At 29.8% G+C, this 20,881-nt stretch overlaps 1 protein-coding gene across 15 annotated transcripts in view; it reads left to right on the forward strand.

The window, feature by feature from the left end:
- LOC111690741 (sodium bicarbonate cotransporter 3) overlaps positions 1 to 20,881 on the forward strand; it is a 62,461-nt gene that overhangs the window by 34,155 nt on the left and 7,425 nt on the right. For 8 of the 15 annotated variants that reach the window (XM_046945204.1, XM_046945205.1, XM_046945208.1 and 5 more), the window contains 10 exons: positions 2,362 to 2,465; positions 7,041 to 7,175; positions 11,442 to 11,915; positions 14,900 to 15,067; positions 15,872 to 16,151; positions 16,218 to 17,025; positions 17,085 to 17,219; positions 17,291 to 17,793; positions 19,033 to 19,345; positions 19,461 to 19,703. In XM_046945204.1, the coding sequence (XP_046801160.1) occupies positions 2,372 to 2,465; positions 7,041 to 7,175; positions 11,442 to 11,915; positions 14,900 to 15,067; positions 15,872 to 16,151; positions 16,218 to 17,025; positions 17,085 to 17,219; positions 17,291 to 17,793; positions 19,033 to 19,345; positions 19,461 to 19,703 (3,153 nt within the window). In that variant the 5' untranslated portion in view covers positions 2,362 to 2,371. Of the gene's footprint in view, positions 1 to 1,985; positions 2,195 to 2,361; positions 2,466 to 7,040; positions 7,176 to 11,441; positions 11,916 to 12,378; positions 12,502 to 13,145; positions 13,287 to 14,899; positions 15,068 to 15,871; positions 16,152 to 16,217; positions 17,026 to 17,084; positions 17,220 to 17,290; positions 17,794 to 19,032; positions 19,346 to 19,460; positions 19,921 to 20,881 lie in introns of those variants that run through there. The other 7 variants (XM_046945206.1, XM_046945212.1, XM_046945211.1 and 4 more) reach the window with 7 other exon arrangements.

The raw sequence follows: 20,881 nt of genomic DNA on the forward strand, positions 1-20,881 counted from the left end.
CTATAGACTAGACTATAGACTAGACTATAGACTAGACTATAGACTATAGACTAGACTATAGACTAGACTATAGACTAGACTGTAGACTAGACTATAGACTAGATTATAAGCTAGATTATAAACTGGACAATAGACTAGACTATAGACTAGACTATAGACTAGATTATAAACTAGATTATAGACTAGACTATAGACTAGACTATAGACTAGACTATAGACTAGATTATAAACTAGACTATAGACTAGACTATAAACTAGACTATAGACTAGACTATAGGCTAGATTATAGACTAGACTATAAACTAGACTAGACTATAGGCTAAACTATAGACTAGACTATAGACTAAACTATAGACTAGACTATTGACTAGACTATTGACTAGACTAAATAATTATCTATTACAAATCATGGAACTAGACCATTTAAATAAACACATAATTCCCTTCAGTGAATTCAATATAAATAGTTGTTCACATAAAAATTTGAAGAGCATGTTCAATGACTTGTGCTTTTCAAGTTCATTTTATTAAATTTTATTTAACTGATAATCTCATTCACTAATTAATCGCCGCAATTTTCAGTGTTAAATCACTTAAATAAATCTAAATCCAGTATATGGTGGTTGAACTATTGCATTTTATTTTAGAACTTATAACAGAAGTATTTTTAAAATTTTGCTGAGATTAGATATAGTTATTTTGATAATTCCAATACAAGTATTGTGAAAGAAAGCAAAATTCTATTAACATTTTCAATCATATTTATACATATTATGAAGTTTAATAGCCTAAATTAGGCTTTTAACTATGGAATGCTGAAAAAACAATATTACTATTGTAATTTATGGAATGTTCTCAGGTGCTGTGATTCTCTGACAGTCAACAGCAAAGAGTGACAAATTTGGTCTTTAATGGGTTGTTTGTTGGAGAGCTCTGTTGTTGTACTAGTAATAAGTAGAATTAAAAGGTTGTCTTCTTATGAGAACTTTTTGTCGAGTAAAATAATATTAAGAGAGCTCTTTCACGATACCAGTTATAGGAATACATTCTCTTAAAAAAGCATTTTATTGATGGCAGTTCTAGAATCATATTAATCATAAACTAAATTAAATTTTAAAAAATATTACAAGATCACTCAGCTATTTAAAATGGACGTCATTACGAATTAATACTTTGTAATAAATTTTACTGCTCATTGTTTTAAAAAGTGTATTGCATTTTGTTTACATTTTGACAAGAAATCTTTAGAATAGAATTTCACAATTCTTTATTATTTAACACAAACAAAAAAATATCTTGAGTTAAATTGGTTCAAGGCTGGTCTATGATCTTAAAACTCCAAAAGCAAAATATATATATTATTTATATTTTTGTTTATTCTACAATATTTTATTTCTGTTCAATATTTTTGTATACAAAATTTTAATGCTAAATTATAATCTTATAAATTTCAATGTTAAGGGACTTTGAACTTAAGAATTCAATTAAAAAAAAGAGCAACAAAATTAATGTTTTGTAAACAAAAAATTTAAAAAATAACATTTAACCATAAAATATTGTAATATAAAAAAAAATTCGGGCAATTAACTTAAAACAATTAATGTAAATTAATAAAACAAAACTGTAAAGTGTAAATAAATATTTAAATACTTTATAAAATCTTATAAAATTTTGTAAAATTCCCTAAAAAGTTTCCACATAAAAACAAAAATAATTGTTGTAAAAATTATTAAAAAATAAAGTAAACAAATTAAATAAAAAAATAATATTTTTTTAATAATTAATTTATTTATTCAAAAGTATTAATGAATACAATTTCTCTATGAATTTTTTAATTGTGTTAATCAAAATAATTGACTAATATTTTTCAAATATTTTCTAGTTTGTTATTGCGATATTTATTTACTACAAAACAATACAAATCATTCATTCAATATATATTTTATTTAATTTACATAATTTCTCGTCATATTTTGTGGGTGTAGTTGATCGTGACAAATGCAGTAATCAAAATTCGAAAATAATTCTATAGACAAACAAGTTTTAAAACACAATTATGCAAATATTTTATTATTATAACACCCTACTCCCAACGACAATTTGTTATAAACACACACACACACATTTCGCTGAGATTATTGTAATTCTTTTTTAAAAAAAATATTTGTTTAACAAAATAAATAAAATGTTAAATGTAAATAAATCAATTATAATTAATAATTTATTTAGACATTGTTATTGGTTTTTTCTATTATTATGCGATTATATAACGCAGAAGTTAATCTATTAATTTTAAATGTTTTTTTTATAAATTGTTATTTTATTATTTACGACATTTTGTTATTTTTTGTTTAATTACAGACCGTGGACCATGCATACTTCCAGCGGTGATGATGAGGCTTCTAAGGATCCTCGTATAAGCGAACAGGACTTTACACAACAATTTACAGAAAATGATTTTGAAGGTGAGTTAAAAGAACATATTCCCTTATGTAGGCTTTAGTTTAGTCTTATATAGGCTATAGTTTAGTCTAAAATCTAGACTATAATCTGGACTTTAGAATAAAGTATAGTATGGAAAATAATATCGTCTATAGACTGAATTAGGGCCAGAATTGACTAGACTATTGTATGTAAACTATAGACTGGACTATAGTTTGGACTATTGTCTATAGTCTGAAATCTTGTCTAGTATATAGTCTACAATCTAAACCATAATAATCTAGTATTCCGTGTATACTACAGTCTGGTCTATAGTCTAGTCTATAATTTGGAATATTTTCTAGTATACAGTCTTGACTATAGTCTGTTTCGGTGTGATCTTCGAACCTTCGAACCTTATTAGTGGTCTTGTCTATACAATGGTCCAGCCGTGGATCCAGCTCCAGATTTTGGGGGATATTTTGTTTTTTACTTACTTTCCTTTTTCTTCATTTTTATATTTCTCTTTTCACCACCGTGGATCCGCGCCTAGTCTGGACTATAGTATATTCATTAGTCTCGACTATAATCTAGTCTAAAGCCTAGAAAATAGTTCAATCTACAGTCTGGACTTTACTTTAGTCTATTGTCTATTCTATTGTCCGGACTACATTCTAGTCTATTATACAGACTATTGACTGGTATATAGTCTTCAGTCTAATCTATAGTCTAGCGTATTATATGCACTTCAGTCCAGTATTTATCCGGACTATAGTCTATTGTCTCGACTATTTAAAATCTAGTCTATACCCTGGAAAATGGTGTAGTGAGTTGTCTGAACTATAGTTTAGTCTATTGTCTGGCCTAAAGTCTAGTCTATTGCATCTTATGTAGTCTATTGTCTGGTCTGCAGTCTAGCTATAGTTTGGTCTGTTGTCTGATCTATATTCTAGTATATTGTCTGGTCTAAAGTCTTGACTATAGTCTGGTCTATGTCCTGGACTAAAGTTTAATCTATATCTGAACTATAGTCTAGTATATAGTCCAGACTATAGTCTGGACTTTAATCTAGTCTGTCTCTAGGCTGAACTGTTGTCTTATTAATGGTCTGGACTATAGTCTAGTCTATTGTCTGGACTAGAGTATAGTCTTTATTCTAGATTATAGTCTAGTCTATTTAATTTATAGTATAGTCTATAATCTAGAAAATAGTCTATAATTCCAGAAATCTATTGTATATCTGTTATAAATAAAAGCACAAAATCAAATCAATTTTATCGTGAGAAAAATGTTTCTTTTTTTGTACGATTTATTTATAATTTGTTCATTTCATTAACAAATTATAAAACAAATTGTTTATTTTGTAACAGAAAACCAAACATTTCAAAAAAAGACAGACCATTTCAGACCTACTGCGAGTTAACATTCCATTAAAGTTTTCAGTTTTTTATTTAAGTTGTGTTTTTTCTTAACTGGATGTGTTAAATGTATGTAAATAATGTAACTTTACACTCCAACAACAACAACATGTTGTACAACAATGTCACATTGTGTCATGTGGTAAAAAAAATATTGTTAAAAAAAAAAACACTTTAACACCCAGAGACCTGTTAAACTAGACTTCAGTTGTGATAAATTTTTGTTAATTTTTTTCTTGGCCATTGCATAAATAACAAATTTAGAAAAAAAACTCACTTTTAACTAAATTAATGTCTTGCGTCGTTATTTAAAAACTAGAACTTTGTGCGTAAGGCGAACAAAACTGTTATTTTAATAGCAGACTATTTATTTACCACCCATTCATTATTTAATAAATTCACTTAAATGTAATTAACATTTTTTTTTCAAATATTTAAAGATAACCTTGATTTAAACCGTTGTTATTAAAGCGTAACAATTTATTATAAGGCGATAAAAAATATTTCGTTTTAAAAAAATGCAATTAGTTTCAAATAGAATTTATAAAATTTTATAAAAATAAATTAACATTTAATAAAACGTTTCAATAAAAGTCTGTAATAATTTTGATTGATTTAACATTTTGCAATCCTTTTTAAATTATATATAAATTATAAATAAGTAATTTTTTTCTGCAAGTGTTTTCTATAAGCGTGCAACATGACGTATTAGTTATTTGCATTATAGTAATTGTTTATAACTTACTCGTTTGACAGTAGATGGTTTTTGGTTATTATGTTAATATTAATTAATATTTGTATTTATGTCAACAATATTTTAATTATTATTAAAAAATATTAATTTGCCTACAACGCTAGTTTTAAATATTAATTTATTCAAAAGTGTATAATAAATTAAAATTAATATTCTACGAGTTATTTTTGGTAGAATTTATAAAAATTTGTTTCACTAACATTAATAGCTACCCAATGATTTGTTACCTCTATTAAGTACCAGTCTACATAGGGAAACTTTGATTTTGTGTGTGAGAGAAAAAGAAAGAAATATCAATTATATCTCTAGAGTTACGAAGTTTCTTTTCATTCGAACAAAAACAAATTAGTGCAGGAAAAGTTTTTCAGTATGAACCGACACATTGCCTGAAATGGCTTTCAATGCAGTGGTTACTATTAATGTCACTGTGATGTCCTTATTAGCAAATGCACAAGGATCACAATGATCTGTCTCCTAGTAAGTGATTGAGTTTCAGATTTGACCCCTCAAGGTTTCAGTCAGTTTTATTGGATTTTATAGTAATACTAGCAGTAAAGGTTAGAATCTTCTTTCTCTTTTTCCAGACCCTTATATGCAGTTTACTGTCCCACCCACCTAGCGAGTGATTTTTTTCCTCCTCAAGATTTGACCCCTCTCGCCATGTTGTAACAAAAACTTTAAATCGTTATCTTCACAATTTTGAAGATGTTATGACATCATGACAATGTTTGAGTCACTCCTGGCTTTCAGATTTGATCCATGAACGTTTCAGTCAGTGAAGAGCCTCAAGTTCTTCTTTCCTGTCAAATACGTGCCATTAATAGCTGTGTATTTCGGTTTCCAAGAATTTCCAGCAGACAGATAGTTTACTGTCCCACCTAGCGAGTGATTTATTTTCTTCTCAAGATTTGACCCCTCTGAGCATGATCTAACAAGAACTTTCAATAGATATCTTCACAATTTTGAAGATGTCGGTGGCGAAATATGATCTAAGTATCATCACAGCAGGACTAGTCATGGAGAGTCTCAAGTTCTTTTTTCCTGTAAAATACATCCCATTTTCACTGCCAGCTGCTTTTGAATTCCAAGAGCTTACAGGCAGTTTAATATGCCACCCTTTAAGGGCGAGTTTTTCTGATAAAGATAATCTTCATTCTTTGGTTAAACCTGGATTAATTTTTCGTGTTTTTCAGTTATTAGTAAATTTACTTATTATATTAGTTTAACTGAGTGTAATTGGCCAATAAGCCTCAAGTTATAAGTGAGAAAACACAATTAACAAAAACAATAAAACAATGATTTTGGAAGAACAAAAACTTAATATTTTAAGTAAATTGTAATTTTCTGATTTTTTTTGTTTTATTTATTATTGTTTTAAATGTTTATTAAACATTTTTCCAAAATGTTCCATTTTACAAAAATATTGATTGCAAAAAACAGCTGTTCATTGTTTATGTTTTTGAGTGAAAAGTTGGCAATACTAACAAAGTTAACTGAGCTGAAATCTAAAACTGAAAAACACAATCATCGGTTAAAGTCCGCCTAAATTTGTTCCGAGTTTAATCTAACAGCAAGTTAAGCTGTTAGATTAAACTCCTCAGTTAGTTTAACTGAGGAGTAAGAAACCCGCCCTAAGACTACCACAAGAGTCTTCTTTTGTTAGTCCCAAAAGTTCTTTTCATCAGGCCAAAAAGTTCTTTTCATAAATATATGGCTTGACGTTATCACAAAATCATATCAAATTAATGTTTCTTTTGAAATATCGTGGGACCTATGTTTTCCTGCAGCTTCTTCCTCAATCTCATAAATTCAAAATGTTCTTCTCTATATCTCGTTTACTAGTTTTTTTTTTAATTTCTAAACATAACTTCGAAGTTATAAAATCTTAGAATTTTAAAAAAATTTTGAAACTTTTCAATCTAGAATTTCTAAAAATATGGAAATCACAGTGATCTAAACAATATTTTAAAAGTTTTTTTTTCAAATTTTACTCTAATCGGGTTGCAAGCTAATTAAATTTTAATGAACAAAATATTGAAAATTAAATATAATCGTTTAAATGGAAAAAATAATGTTTAAGAAATAAATTTTAATCTTATGTCGCCCAAGTGTCTATTATATAAAAAATGTCAGTAACATCACACTCAGTCAACAGATAATAAATATATGTACGTGTTCAGTAGTATTTATATACATACATATATAAATAATACAATTTTCAGCCTACATAAAACAATAAACAAATAATGATTTTATATAAATATTTTTTTCATCTGATACATGTGTCTAGCTGTTGGTTTCAATGTGTGTGTGTTTGTTTGTTTCTCTCAAATAAATATTATTAAATTGTTAATTACAATCTATAAGCAGAAAATGTAATTTTATTTGACATAATTAAAATGTCTTTTATTTTCTTTTCATGTTTTTTTACGATTGGTTTTTTCCAGGACATCGAGCACATTCTGTTTATGTGGGCGTACATGTACCTGGCGGTCGACGCCATTCACAAAGAAGACGCAAACATCATCACAGCAAAAGTGAGAGTAGCGGTGATGAAAGACAACAGGAGGTGGAAAGACCAGGTAAGGAATATGTACATGATATTTATGATGATAAAAGAAAACAAACCATTTTCATAAAATATGTTCGCTCTTTCGTAGAGACTTAAGTTTGTTTGAAAATATATTGAAAATAAAAACATTTTCATTATTGATAGGTTTGTATGGAACAGAGGATTTTGACCCTATTTGTTTTGTGATTTAGGGTTTAAAATCAAAAACATGTTTATTGCAATATATTGTATATTGATATTAATATGTAATGCTTAAAAAGTGTCACAACAAAAGCTTTTACCAAGGGACCCTTTTAAAAACTTATTATTGACAAAACGATTTTATTACTGTGAGTGAACTTTAAAATTACAAAGTTGTTTAAATTTTGAACAATAAATTAAGCAGACTTCTAAAGTATTAACAGGTTATAGTCTGGATATAGTCTATCGTATGAATTTTAGAGTAACAACTACAGATTTGTCAATAGTCTAGTCTACAGTCTAGTCTACAGTATAGTCCATAGTCTTGCCTATAGTCTAGTCTATAGTCTTGTCTATAGTCTAGTCTATAGTCTAGTCTATAGTCTAGTCTATAGTCTAGTCTATAGTCTATAGTCTAGTCTATAGTCTAGTCTATAGTCTAGTCTATAGTCTAGTCTATAGTCTAGTCTATAGTCTAGTCTATAGTCTAGTCTATAGTCCAGTCTATAGTCTAGTCTATAGTCTAGTCTATAGTCTAGTCCATAGTCTAGTCTATAGTCTAGTCTACAGTCTAGTCTATAGTCTAGTCTATAGTCTAGTCTATAGTCTAGTCTATAGTCTAGTCTATAGTCTAGTCTATAGTCTAGTCTATAGTCTAGTCTATAGTCTAGTCTATAGTCTAGTCTATAGTCTAGTCTATAGTCTAGTCTATAGTCTAGTCTATAGTCTAGTCTATAGTCTAGTCTATAGTCTAGTCTATAGTCTAGTCTATAGTCTAGTCTATAGTCTAGTCTATAGTCTAGTCTATAGTCTAGTCTATAGTCTAGTCTATAGTCTAGTCTATAGTCTAGTCTATAGTCTAGTCTATAGTCTAGTCTATAGTCTAGTCTATAGTCTAGTCTATAGTCTAGTCTATAGTCTAGTCTATAGTCTAGTCTATAGTCTAGTCTATAGTCTAGTCTATAGTCTAGTCTATAGTCTAGTCTATAGTCTAGTCTATAGTCTAGTCTATAGTCTAGTCTATAGTCTAGTCTATAGTCTAGTCTATAGTCTAGTCTATAGTCTAGTCTATAGTCTAGTCTATAGTCTAGTCTATAGTCTAGTCTATAGTCTAGTCTATAGTCTAGTCTATAGTCTAGTCTATAGTCTAGTCTATAGTCTAGTCTATAGTCTAGTCTATAGTCTAGTCTATAGTCTAGTCTATAGTCTAGTCTATAGTCTAGTCTATAGTCTAGTCTATAGTCTAGTCTATAGTCTAGTCTATAGTCTAGTCTATAGTCTAGTCTATAGTCTAGTCTATAGTCTAGTCTATAGTCTAGTCTATAGTCTAGTCTATAGTCTAGTCTATAGTCTAGTCTATAGTCTAGTCTATAGTCTAGTCTATAGTCTAGTCTATAGTCTAGTCTATAGTCTAGTCTATAGTCTAGTCTATAGTCTAGTCTATAGTCTAGTCTATAGTCTAGTCTATAGTCTAGTCTATAGTCTAGTCTATAGTCTAGTCTATAGTCTAGTCTATAGTCTAGTCTATAGTCTAGTCTATAGTCTAGTCTATAGTCTAGTCTATAGTCTAGTCTATAGTCTAGTCTATAGTCTAGTCTATAGTCTAGTCTATAGTCTAGTCTATAGTCTAGTCTATAGTCTAGTCTATAGTCTAGTCTATAGTCTAGTCTATAGTCTAGTCTATAGTCTAGTCTATAGTCTAGTCTATAGTCTAGTCTATAGTCTAGTCTATAGTCTAGTCTATAGTCTAGTCTATAGTCTAGTCTATAGTCTAGTCTATAGTCTAGTCTATAGTCTAGTCTATAGTCTAGTCTATAGTCTAGTCTATAGTCTAGTCTATAGTCTAGTCTATAGTCTAGTCTATAGTCTATAGTCTAGTCTATAGTCTAGTCTATAGTCTAGTCTATAGTCTAGTCTATAGTCTAGTCTATAGTCTAGTCTATAGTCTAGTCTATAGTCTAGTCTATAGTCTAGTCTATAGTCTAGTCTATAGTCTAGTCTATAGTCTAGTCTATAGTCTAGTCTATAGTCTAGTCTATAGTCTAGTCTATAGTCTAGTCTATAGTCTAGTCTATAGTCTAGTCTATAGTCTAGTCTATAGTCTAGTCTATAGTCTAGTCTATAGTCTAGTCTATAGTCTAGTCTATAGTCTAGTCTATAGTCTAGTCTATAGTCTAGTCTATAGTCTAGTCTATAGTCTAGTCTATAGTCTAGTCTATAGTCTAGTCTATAGTCTAGTCTATAGTCTAGTCTATAGTCTAGTCTATAGTCTAGTCTATAGTCTAGTCTATAGTCTAGTCTATAGTCTAGTCTATAGTCTAGTCTATAGTCTAGTCTATAGTCTAGTCTATAGTCTAGTCTATAGTCTAGTCTATAGTCTAGTCTATAGTCTAGTCTATAGTCTAGTCTATAGTCTAGTCTATAGTCTAGTCTATAGTCTAGTCTATAGTCTAGTCTATAGTCTAGTCTATAGTCTAGTCTATAGTCTAGTCTATAGTCTAGTCTATAGTCTAGTCTATAGTCTAGTCTATAGTCTAGTCTATAGTCTAGTCTATAGTCTAGTCTATAGTCTAGTCTATAGTCTAGTCTATAGTCTAGTCTATAGTCTAGTCTATAGTCTAGTCTATAGTCTAGTCTATAGTCTAGTCTATAGTCTAGTCTATAGTCTAGTCTATAGTCTAGTCTATAGTCTAGTCTATAGTCTAGTCTATAGTCTAGTCTATAGTCTAGTCTATAGTCTAGTCTATAGTCTAGTCTATAGTCTAGTCTATAGTCTAGTCTATAGTCTAGTCTATAGTCTAGTCTATAGTCTAGTCTATAGTCTAGTCTATAGTCTAGTCTATAGTCTAGTCTATAGTCTAGTCTATAGTCTAGTCTATAGTTTAGTCTATAGTCTAGTCTATAGTCTAGTCTATAGTCTAGTCTATAGTCTAGTCTATAGTCTAGTCTATAGTCTAGTCTATAGTCTAGTCTATAGTCTAGTCTATAGTCTAGTCTATAGTCTAGTCTATAGTCTAGTCTATAGTCTAGTCTATAGTCTAGTCTATAGTCTAGTCTATAGTCTAGTCTATAGTCTAGTTATAGTCTAGTCTATAGTCTAGTCTAGTCTATAGTCTAGTCTATAGTCTAGTCTAGTCTATAGTCTAGTCTATAGTCTAGTCTATAGTCTAGTCTATAGTCTGGTCTATAGTCTAGTCTATAGTCTAGTCTATAGTCTAGTCTATAGTCTAGTCTATAGTCTAGTCTATAGTCTAGTATATATCTAGTCTATAGTCTAGTCTATAGTCTAGTCTATAGTCTAGTCTATAGTCTAGTCTATAGTCTAGTCTATAGTCTAGTCTATAGTCTAGTCTATAGTCTAGTCTATAGTCTAGTCTATAGTCTAGTCTATAGTCTAGTCTATAGTCTAGTCTATAGTCTAGTCTATAGTCTAGTCTATTGTCTAGTCTATAGTCTAGTCTATAGTCTAGTCTATAGTCTAGTCTATAGTCTACTCTATAGTCTAGTATAATAGCGCTGTTAATAGTCTGATGATAACCTAGGGTTCAACAGTTTGAAGTGTTGCATTTTACAAAGTTTTTACTTTTCAAATCTGTTCAGGAACATGCGATTAAAATCACGATCTAATTTTAAAAATTAATGTTTGCTTACCCTATAATAATTTTGTCTTCCACAATTCGGAATCTGCAAAAAAGCAAGTAAAATTAAATTATTTTTAATGATCTTATTAAAAAGATTATCGTTAAATAAAAAAAAAACAAAGAAAAACAATTATTCCAAACGTTTTGAACATTTTAAAAGATAAAGCGTTAATATTTACAACTTTCCTTAGTTAAATGATAAACGTATTTTCGTAATACTAAAATTAACTAAAATAAAATAATTGAAATACTGAAACATAAACTTGAAAATTGTGAAAATTATTATTAGACATGAAATTTAAATTGCACAATATTTTACAGAATATAACAAGACGAAAGACAAAAAAACACACAATTAGTTAATTGTTTCTAAAAGCTATAAGATTATATTACAAATAAAGTAGAAGTTAAATATCTTGTTAATTAATTTTTTTATGTTTCATTGTACCCTCTAGTGACACCACCTGCTCAACGTGTACAATTCATATTGGGTGAAGATGCCGACGATGGAACACACGTTTCACATCCCCTATTCTCCGAATATTTAACGTTGGTTAAGGAAGGTGACGAAATTGAATGGAAAGAAACTGCACGATGGATTAAATTCGAAGAGGATGTCGAGGAGGGCGGTAATCGTTGGTCAAAGCCACATGTGGCCACTTTGTCATTACATTCATTGTTTGAACTTAGAAGCCTACTGTTAAACGGCACCGTAATACTTGACATGGAAGCCAATAATTTGGATTTAATAGCAGATTTAGCCTGTGAACACATGGTCAATGCCAGAGCACTACCACCCGAATCACGTGATAAAGTTAAGGACGCTCTATTACGACGTCATCGTCATCAGCACGAGTACAATAAGAAAACAAAATTGCCAATAATACGCTCTTTGGCAGATATTGGTCGCAATCAGTCATCATCGAAAAGTAAGTTAATGTTGGTTTTGTTTTTGTTTTTTTTTATAATATAGAATTTAGAAAATACATACCAAACACTTTTATGGTGTATGGGAAAATTAAAAAATAAAATCATTTTAACAAAAAAGCTTTTGTCAGACAAAGTTCATTAAAAATACATTGATTGTCTTATAAAATCTGCATAGTTAATTAAAATCAAAACATCATTAACCATTTTTTTCATTACAATTATAGTTAGAAAGGTCTTATCACACTAATTACTTATACCCTCAATTACAATTATATGTAGTCAAAATCAAACATGGATTTCCGGAAATGTAATCAGTCCGTTACTACCACATAGTAGCTCTTAGTTTAAATAGAGTAAAGTATTAAATAAAGTTCCTTTATTTTAATTAGTAGTATCTAATATATAGGTGGGATTATTATTTACTAACAATAAATAAAAATTAATATTAATTAAATTTTCAAGATTTACATGCCTCTACACACTCTTTGCATGTGAATGTGTCCTCAACAGGACTTGATAGCAGTTCACATCTACAATATGCCACCAGTAGAGATCAGCGAGGTGGTTATCTCGCTGTACCCACAGGTACAAAAGAAATATATTTATACATATATTTCAAAAGATTTTGTTTCTATCTAGATTTGCTTGAATATTACAGCTTTATTTTAAAAATCTCAAATATATTCTCTTTAATGATTCAAACCTTATACAGCAGTTCCAATTGTAAATGAAAAAATATATATTCTTTGTATTGGAAATGTTGTATATTTGAATTTTGTAACATCTGCAAAAAAAAGTTGCAGAGCACTTTCTATTCAATTTTAAGCAAATGCTTTGAGTATATGATTCCTAAAACAAGAAATGGCTACAAAAATGGCAGCCTCTATTCTTCCACCGCCATCATCATCACTCACTTACTCACTCTTCATGATCATCATCAGCATTAACACTGTAACTAACTAGTTTCTAGAAGTCAAAACCCTTTCAAACCTCATAATTTTTAAAAATAATTACTGTATTATAACAAATCATGTGCGCTGATCATTGTGAATTCATCTAATCATCACAGAGAGTCATATGATCATTTCGATCTCTTGTTCACTCTCACTTTATCTCTCTCTATATTCCCCATATCTAATTCCTTATAAATAATTATAAAAAAAATGTAATAAATTTGTTTGCTACATTTGTATCTATAATATCCCATTCATTCGTTATTATTAATTTAGCCGATTTTGGTCACATTGCCACCACTCATCTGGGAAACATTGGTGTTACCACCTGGTTTCATGCGGGGGCTTCAACAGCCTCCCAAAACAGTCAAGCTAGTTGTAGTTCTCATGGATTTTCAACTAACAAACATAACAAAGGTTTTGTTTATAATAAAATACATTATACTTACTACTACTACTTAAACTACATTTAAACTTTTAACTAAGAAATTAACCTTAAATTTAACATTTATTTAATAACTATTAATCTTTTTTATATGAAATACTACATATTTAAAACACGTTTAATGTTCTCTTATATTCTCTGCAATATGTTTTTCTCTCAAATCCTTTTCTAACCTCTATGTTTTTTGTCTAAACTCTTTGACACTATCTTTTGTCTCTGTTTCAAAATATTAAATCTATTTTACATACTTTCATATTTGTACATACATTTTAATGTTTCAAACTTTAATGGTACCTTTTTATGAAAAAATATTAAATGTTACTTTATATATTTTTTTATAATTTTTACTTGTCTTAAATCTATGTTCCTAGACAATTTTTATAGATCAAATTGTCCTTCTACTTAAGAGCAAAATATTATTAAAATCTTAAATAATAGTATCTGTTTAAACTAGAGTAATATCATTGATATTAAAATTTCTGTTATAAACATAGTTTTAGCTCTCCAGCTACTTTCTCTCTTCCTCTTGTATTCTCTTTGCTTACAGTATTAGCCGTCTTGCTAAGGAACATATAAAACTTTCTATTTTTTCTGGCAACCGTTTTTTTTCCGATTCCGACCGATTCACAAGTTATTCAATTTAATATTATCATTGATCCACCGAGATTACATAATCAGAAATAATTTAGCAGATTTGAATTGAATTTACTTTTTTACCAAAAATATGACGATGTTAAATGGAACTATTACGGAACTAGAACCGAACAACAACAGAACTATAACTAACTTATAACTAAACTAGATTTGAACTAAAACTAAACTAGAACTGGACTAGAACTGAACTAGAACTGAACTAGAACTGAACTAGAACTGAACTAGAACTGAACTAGAACTGAACTAGAACTGAACTAGAACTGAACTAGAACTGAACTAGAACTGAACTAGAACTGAACTAGAACTGAACTAGAACTGAACTAGAACTGAACTAGAGCTGAACTGGAACTGAACTAGAACTGAACTAGAGCTAATTTATGGTTTTTGAATATAGATTTCTTCCGTTTTGAAAGTAAGTTTTGACAGGAGACCTTATTAATTGAAATAACTAAAAACATGTAAAAATCATGTAGAAAAATATCGAAATAGGGTCATCATGAATCGAAAATTCTATCGACAATCGCAATGTACCCATATGTTCATAAATGTTCCTAATGGTAAAGAATACTCAAATTCCAAGAGCTGGTAGTCTCTATCATATAGGAGTTTTTCACATTTTATCACACTTAGGTATATAAGATCGTTTGAAATAATTTAAATCAAAATTATTAAGTTCCTCTATATATTCAACGACATTTTAACACCCAAATCTTAAATTAAACTTTTGTATATAAAACCTTCTCTAGTAGCAAAATTCTAAATAATAATTATAAGTAATTGATTTGCTGATCGTGTTTTATAATTAAATTTAAATTTATTAAAACTGACAAATCTGAAAAGAAATTGACCTTAAAAAATTTTTATTATAAAAAATAGTTTCCCGTCTGAAATAAAATAAATTTAAAACATAAAAACGAACCCCCTATTCTAGTGGAAGAACATAGTTATTCATCAGCACCGGGTCTCACAGCAACATCACCCCTATCACTAACAGCCAGTACGAATGGGAATAAAAGTGATGACATCAGTGCCATGGGTGGACGTTTCTTAACTGTACCAGGTGGCACTAAATCACCAAAAAACCTAAGCGTGCCAAATGGTAAAAACCTATAAACTTTTTATATAACAAACAAAAAAAGAACGTTATTGTTGAAATTGAAGACATTTGTATACAATTTTTCGTTGAATCTCTTTAAATTATTTTTTGGTTTGTTTTTCCTTTTAATAATTTACTTGTATAAAACAAATATAAATATGTTAAATATTGTGAATAATTTGAAAAACTTCGATTGGTTCAGTTAATTGTTATAAACTACAAAAACAAGATAAACACTCAACAATTAAAAATAAGCATGAGGTATTATTTTTTAAAATCTACTACATATTTACACACATTTGTAAAAATTATACATATTTTACATTAAGGATATGAAGATTGTGACACGCACTATAACTAAAAATACACTCTCTCGAAACTCCAGAACTAATTAGTAACACATTTCTCTCTTAAAATAATTGTATTTTTATCATGATCACCATCTTTCCTCTCTGTCTATTAACACTATTATACTACTTACACTCATCTTGCGCTGGCAAACTGTCAAAGTTTTAATATCTGTTTCTTTGTAAATAAATGTTTTTCTCAATATTTTCTTTGTATTGGCTTTTTTATTTAATTTAGAACACAAATATTAATTTTATTTATTTTATTTATTTCTCTTTTTTATATTTTATTTACACTTAAACCTCGTTACTTTTGCACGATTTTATTTTAATTTCTTGTAAATTTCTGTTGTTGTAAAATTTGACTTTCTTTTGCAATTTGTAAATTTGTTGGTAAATTTTGTATTTGTATTTTGCAAAAAAAAATATTGGTAAAATTTGTTTTAAAAATATTAAAAAGAACAAGTTAAAAAATTACGTAAAAATAATAAAGTGCCCGTTATAACAGAAGACATGATCAAAAGCCCCAGCAGTCAGTCGATACAACGCAACAGCAGTGGCACCGATTTGAGCGATCATCGTGGCAATATGAATTTTATGCGCAAAATACCACCCGGTGCCGAGGCTAGCAATATTTTGGTGGGTGAAGTAGAGTTCTTGGAAAAACCTTTGGCTGGTTTTATACGCTTAAAGGAGGCTTCTGTTATGGGTGATCTAACCGAAGTACCAGTTCCCACCAGGTACTACTTTATCATTTCATTTAACGAATTGCAGAAAAATTAAGTTAGTTTTTTCTTTTTTCACAGATTTATATTTATATTATTAGGACCACCTGGCAGCCAAAGTAATTTTCATGAAATTGGTCGTGCCATGGCTACGCTGATGTCTGATGAAATCTTCCATGAAGTGGCCTACAGAGCTCGCAAACGTGATCATTTGTTGGCCGGTATAGATGAGTTTTTGGATGCTGTTACGGTATTGCCACCCGGTGAATGGGATCCTACTATACGTATAGAACCTCCAGCTGCCATTCCTTCACAAGAGATACGCAAACGCCCAGAGGTTCCCAAAGAAGAAGTAGACGAAGAAGAGGAAGAACAACGTCTCAGAGAAGAATCAGGCTTATCGCGTTCAGGTCGCATATTTGGTGGTTTAATAAATGATGTCAAACGTAAGGCTCCGTTTTATTTATCGGACTTTACCGATGGCGTTTCAATGCAGTGTGTGGCCTCTTGGATTTTCTTGTATTTTGCTTGTCTCTCTCCTATTATTACTTTCGGCGGCCTATTGTCGCAGGCCACTGGTAAAAATATGGCTGCCATGGAATCTTTAGTATCTGGTTTTGTTTGCGGTATTGGTTATGGTCTATTCTCGGGTCAACCTTTGACCATATTGGGTTCAACTGGTCCGGTTTTGGTATTCGAAACCATAGTTTATGATTTTTGCCTCAAACAAGGCTGGGATTATATGACCTTCCGTTTCTGGATAGGCACTTGGATAGCGGTAATATTGCTTATATTAACAGCTATAGATGCTAGTGCTTTGGTCTGCTATATAACCCGTTTTACCGAAGAAAACTTTGCCACTCTTATTGCATTTATATTTATAATGAAGGTAGGTTTTCTTAACGACCTTATAGATCTACTAACTAATCTATTATATAAAAATTCCAGGCTGTTGAAAATGTTTTGAAAATCGGTAAAAAGTTTCCGGTTAATCAGGATATATATGATTGTGTTTGTACTCCCCCACCGGGTAGTAATGCCACCATATTGGATTTTGCCAAATACGAGAAAAATTATTGTCTGGTAAGTTTCCTTAAACCCACTTAAGTATTTTCATAGCGATTATGAAAAAACTGTTTATTTATTATTTCTAGGCTAACAATGGCACTTTAGTGGGCTTAGATTGTGACCTTCCAGATAACTCCAATATATTCCTTATGTCCGTTATATTGTTTTTGGGTACCTTTATCATATCTACCATTTTGAAAGATTTCAAAAATGCTTTATTCTTCCCCACTGTGGTACGTCAATATATCAGCGATTTCTCTGTTATTATTGCCATTGTCAGCATGAGTTTGTTGGACTTCTTTATGCAAGTGGAGACCCCTAAACTAGAGGTGCCTCATGAATTGAAACCTACATTACCCACCCGCGATTGGCTTATACCACCGTTTACTGAAAACAATCCCATCTGGTCAGCGGTTATTGCCGTTATACCCGCCATGTTGGGCACTATTCTGATATTCATGGATCAACAGATTACAGCTGTCATTATCAATCGTAAAGAGAATAAATTGAAGAAGGGCTGTGGTTATCATTTGGATCTTTTCATTTTGGCAATATTAATACAAATTTGCAGTGCTATGGGTTTGCCTTGGTAAGTTCTGGTTTATAATTTATCTTTATGCCCCTATTATGGTTTACAACTCAACTTAGTTGAATTGAAATTTAAACAACTCAATTTTAAAACAACTTAACTTTTTTTTGGTATTAACAATTACAACTAATTTTGGTTGAAATTGTATTGATGTTGCCAACCTAAAAAGTGACAAATTGACAGATAATCAAACAGATGATAATATTGTGTAAAAAACATAAAACAATAAAATTGAATTTAAATTGTTATTTTTTAATAAAGACTAAAATGGATACAAGTATTGATTTATTTTATAACGACATAAGTGATGATGATACTATTAATGTGCTACGTATAAGAAAAAGTCTCCGTGACCACTCCAATCCTTTGGAACTTCCGAGCGCCATGTAAGGAAATGTTCTTTTTATAGTTGAATAACTTTTTCATAGATGTTTTTGTAGGAAGCCTTTTGCTTCCTTCTGAATGAACTAAATGATTATTTCAAAAAACCTGTCCGAGGTACCGCTATATACCCCCATATTGAAGCTATGTGCAACTCTCAGATTTCTGGCTGACGGGAGTTATCAAAAAAGTTCTGGAAACGACTTTAATGTTGGATTGGCGCAGCCTACAATAAGTGTTGTTATGAAAGAAGTTTTAAATATCATCGAGCAGCGTGTTTGCGCGAAATGGATAAAAACTGAAATGTCTGAAGAAGATCAAAACGCCTCAAAACTGTGGTTTTATTCAAAAACTGGGTTTCCGGGAGTTTTGGGATGCATCGATGCAAATTCCTCCCACAATTCTTTTTTTTTTATTTTTGCTGCATCCAAACTGCGGTTTACCTCGACCTGTTTCGGGATGCTTCTCCATTAGTTCAACAAGTTTTTCAAACTGTTGTTTTGTTGTAACTCTGTTTTTTCTGCAAAAATCATTCGAAATTTCTTTTAAATAAAATATTTGAGGACAATTAAAAAAAATTACTTACCCGCTTTCCATTTTTATTAATAATACATTAAAAACAACTGCTATTTTGGAGTTGTATTTTTTGACGTTTTTGTCAACCACACTAAAACAGGGTTGTAAACGATAATACCACAAAAAAGTTGTATTGTGATATAATTTCAACTTAAACATTTTTGACAGGTTAAGTTGTAATCGGTAATGACAAATAAAACAATTTCAACTAAAGTAGAGTTGAGTTGTAAACCATAATAGGGGCATTATTTAGTGTATTTTTCAACATTTCTCTCTTTCCAGGTTTGTGGCCGCTACTGTTTTAAGTATTAATCATGTTAATTCTCTAAAACAGGAATCAGAGTGCTCTGCTCCTGGTGAAAAACCTCAATTTCTGGGTGTTCGTGAACAGCGTGTTACACATGTCTTGATTTTCCTTACCATTGGTTTGTCGGTCTTCTTAACGCCCATTTTGTGTCATATTCCTATGCCGGTTCTGTTTGGCGTTTTCCTGTATATGGGTGTGGCCTCTCTCAAGGGTTTACAGTTCTTCGATCGTATTTTAATCATGTTTATGCCGGCTAAATATCAACCTGACTATATGTTTCTTAGACAGGTAGGTTTTTATGTTTAGATATTAAGGGTTTTTATATAAAAAAACTCATTATAGGAAATTAATTTGGAACGAAATTATTGAACAATATCATGTACATTTTCTTATCTACTTTTAGGTCCCCATTAAACGTGTTCATCTCTTCACACTCATACAATTGGCTTGTTTAATAGCCTTATGGCTTATAAAATCCTTCTCATCGACCTCCATATTGTTCCCTCTAATGTTGGTTGTTATGATTGGTATACGTAAATCACTGGATTTGATATTCACACGCCGTGAGCTTAAGATACTCGACGATATAATGCCCGAGATGACAAAGAGACAAAATGCCGATGATCTGCATCAATTGGACGCTGAGGTGGGATTATTTAGGAAATTATTACCTTGTTTTGGTGGTAGTGATGGTGGGTCAAGCTCTAAAAATGAGAAACCTGCCAAAAATAGTAGCAAAATCAACATTCGAAATGGTAGTCTAACACAGGCGAATGAAAAAGAATTGGAAGCACAAAGTTCCTTATTGAAAAAATAAAATAAAACAAAGCAACAACAACAAATAAAACCTCAAAAGCAAAAAGACTTTGTCAAAAATCAATTTGAAAAAAAATACAAATTTTACAAAAAATTAATTAAATGCAATGCACTTTTACGATAAAAAAGAAACATTTTATCACAAAAAAAATTAGAGCAAAGTTTATGACCTCTAGCCACCCTTTACACTACAAGGCGTCAAACACTGCACTCACTACTTATGTTTACTTTGCTACTATTTGCACCTTTAAGTGGGAGGAGGAGGTTTAAACTTTTTAAACTGTTTTTTATTTATTTTTTATTAATTTTTTTATTTTATTTTAAATATTTTTTTTATCAAAAAAATACCAAAATATAAATTGTTTTTTTATGATTTTTCTCTATGTGTATTTGTGTTGCACAGTAGATTTTCTGTTCTGTAACTTTTTAAACGTTATACTAGCACTGTAGTTTAAATTTTATTATTCTTTTAATTAATTGCATAATTATTTTTTTTAATTAGCCTTAAGTATAATTTTGTTATATGTATGTATAATAATATATTTTTATAATATCTAAGCAAATCAGTATTTGTTAAAAAAAATTATTTTATTTTAGAATAATTTTTTTATTTTAAATTTTATTTTCTTAAGTAGGCATGCATTTATGTTTTTTTAGATATTAATTAATAATAGAGCCAGCCATATAATTTAATTAATTAATTAATTATTTTTATTATAATTATCAAATTTTTAATCTACAAGAACAAGTTCAAAAGTTATTTTATTTTATATTAAATATTTAATACGCCACCCTTTTAATTTGTTTTTTTTTAAGATTTTCTTTAAGTATTTGAAATTGTTGCCTTTATTTAATTATTTGTTTAAAAACCACTTACAAATACCGTAGTTTATAGTTGTTTTTAGAGATTTCTTTTAATTATTTTATTTAATTTTTTTTAATTATTTTATTATTTTTATTAAAAACAAAATATTTTAAAAGTAAGCAAGCTAAGTCAATATAAAAACG

This window comes from Lucilia cuprina, chromosome 2, assembly GCF_022045245.1.
Source record: "Lucilia cuprina isolate Lc7/37 chromosome 2, ASM2204524v1, whole genome shotgun sequence".
NCBI classification, from domain to species: Eukaryota; Metazoa; Arthropoda; class Insecta; order Diptera; family Calliphoridae; genus Lucilia; species Lucilia cuprina.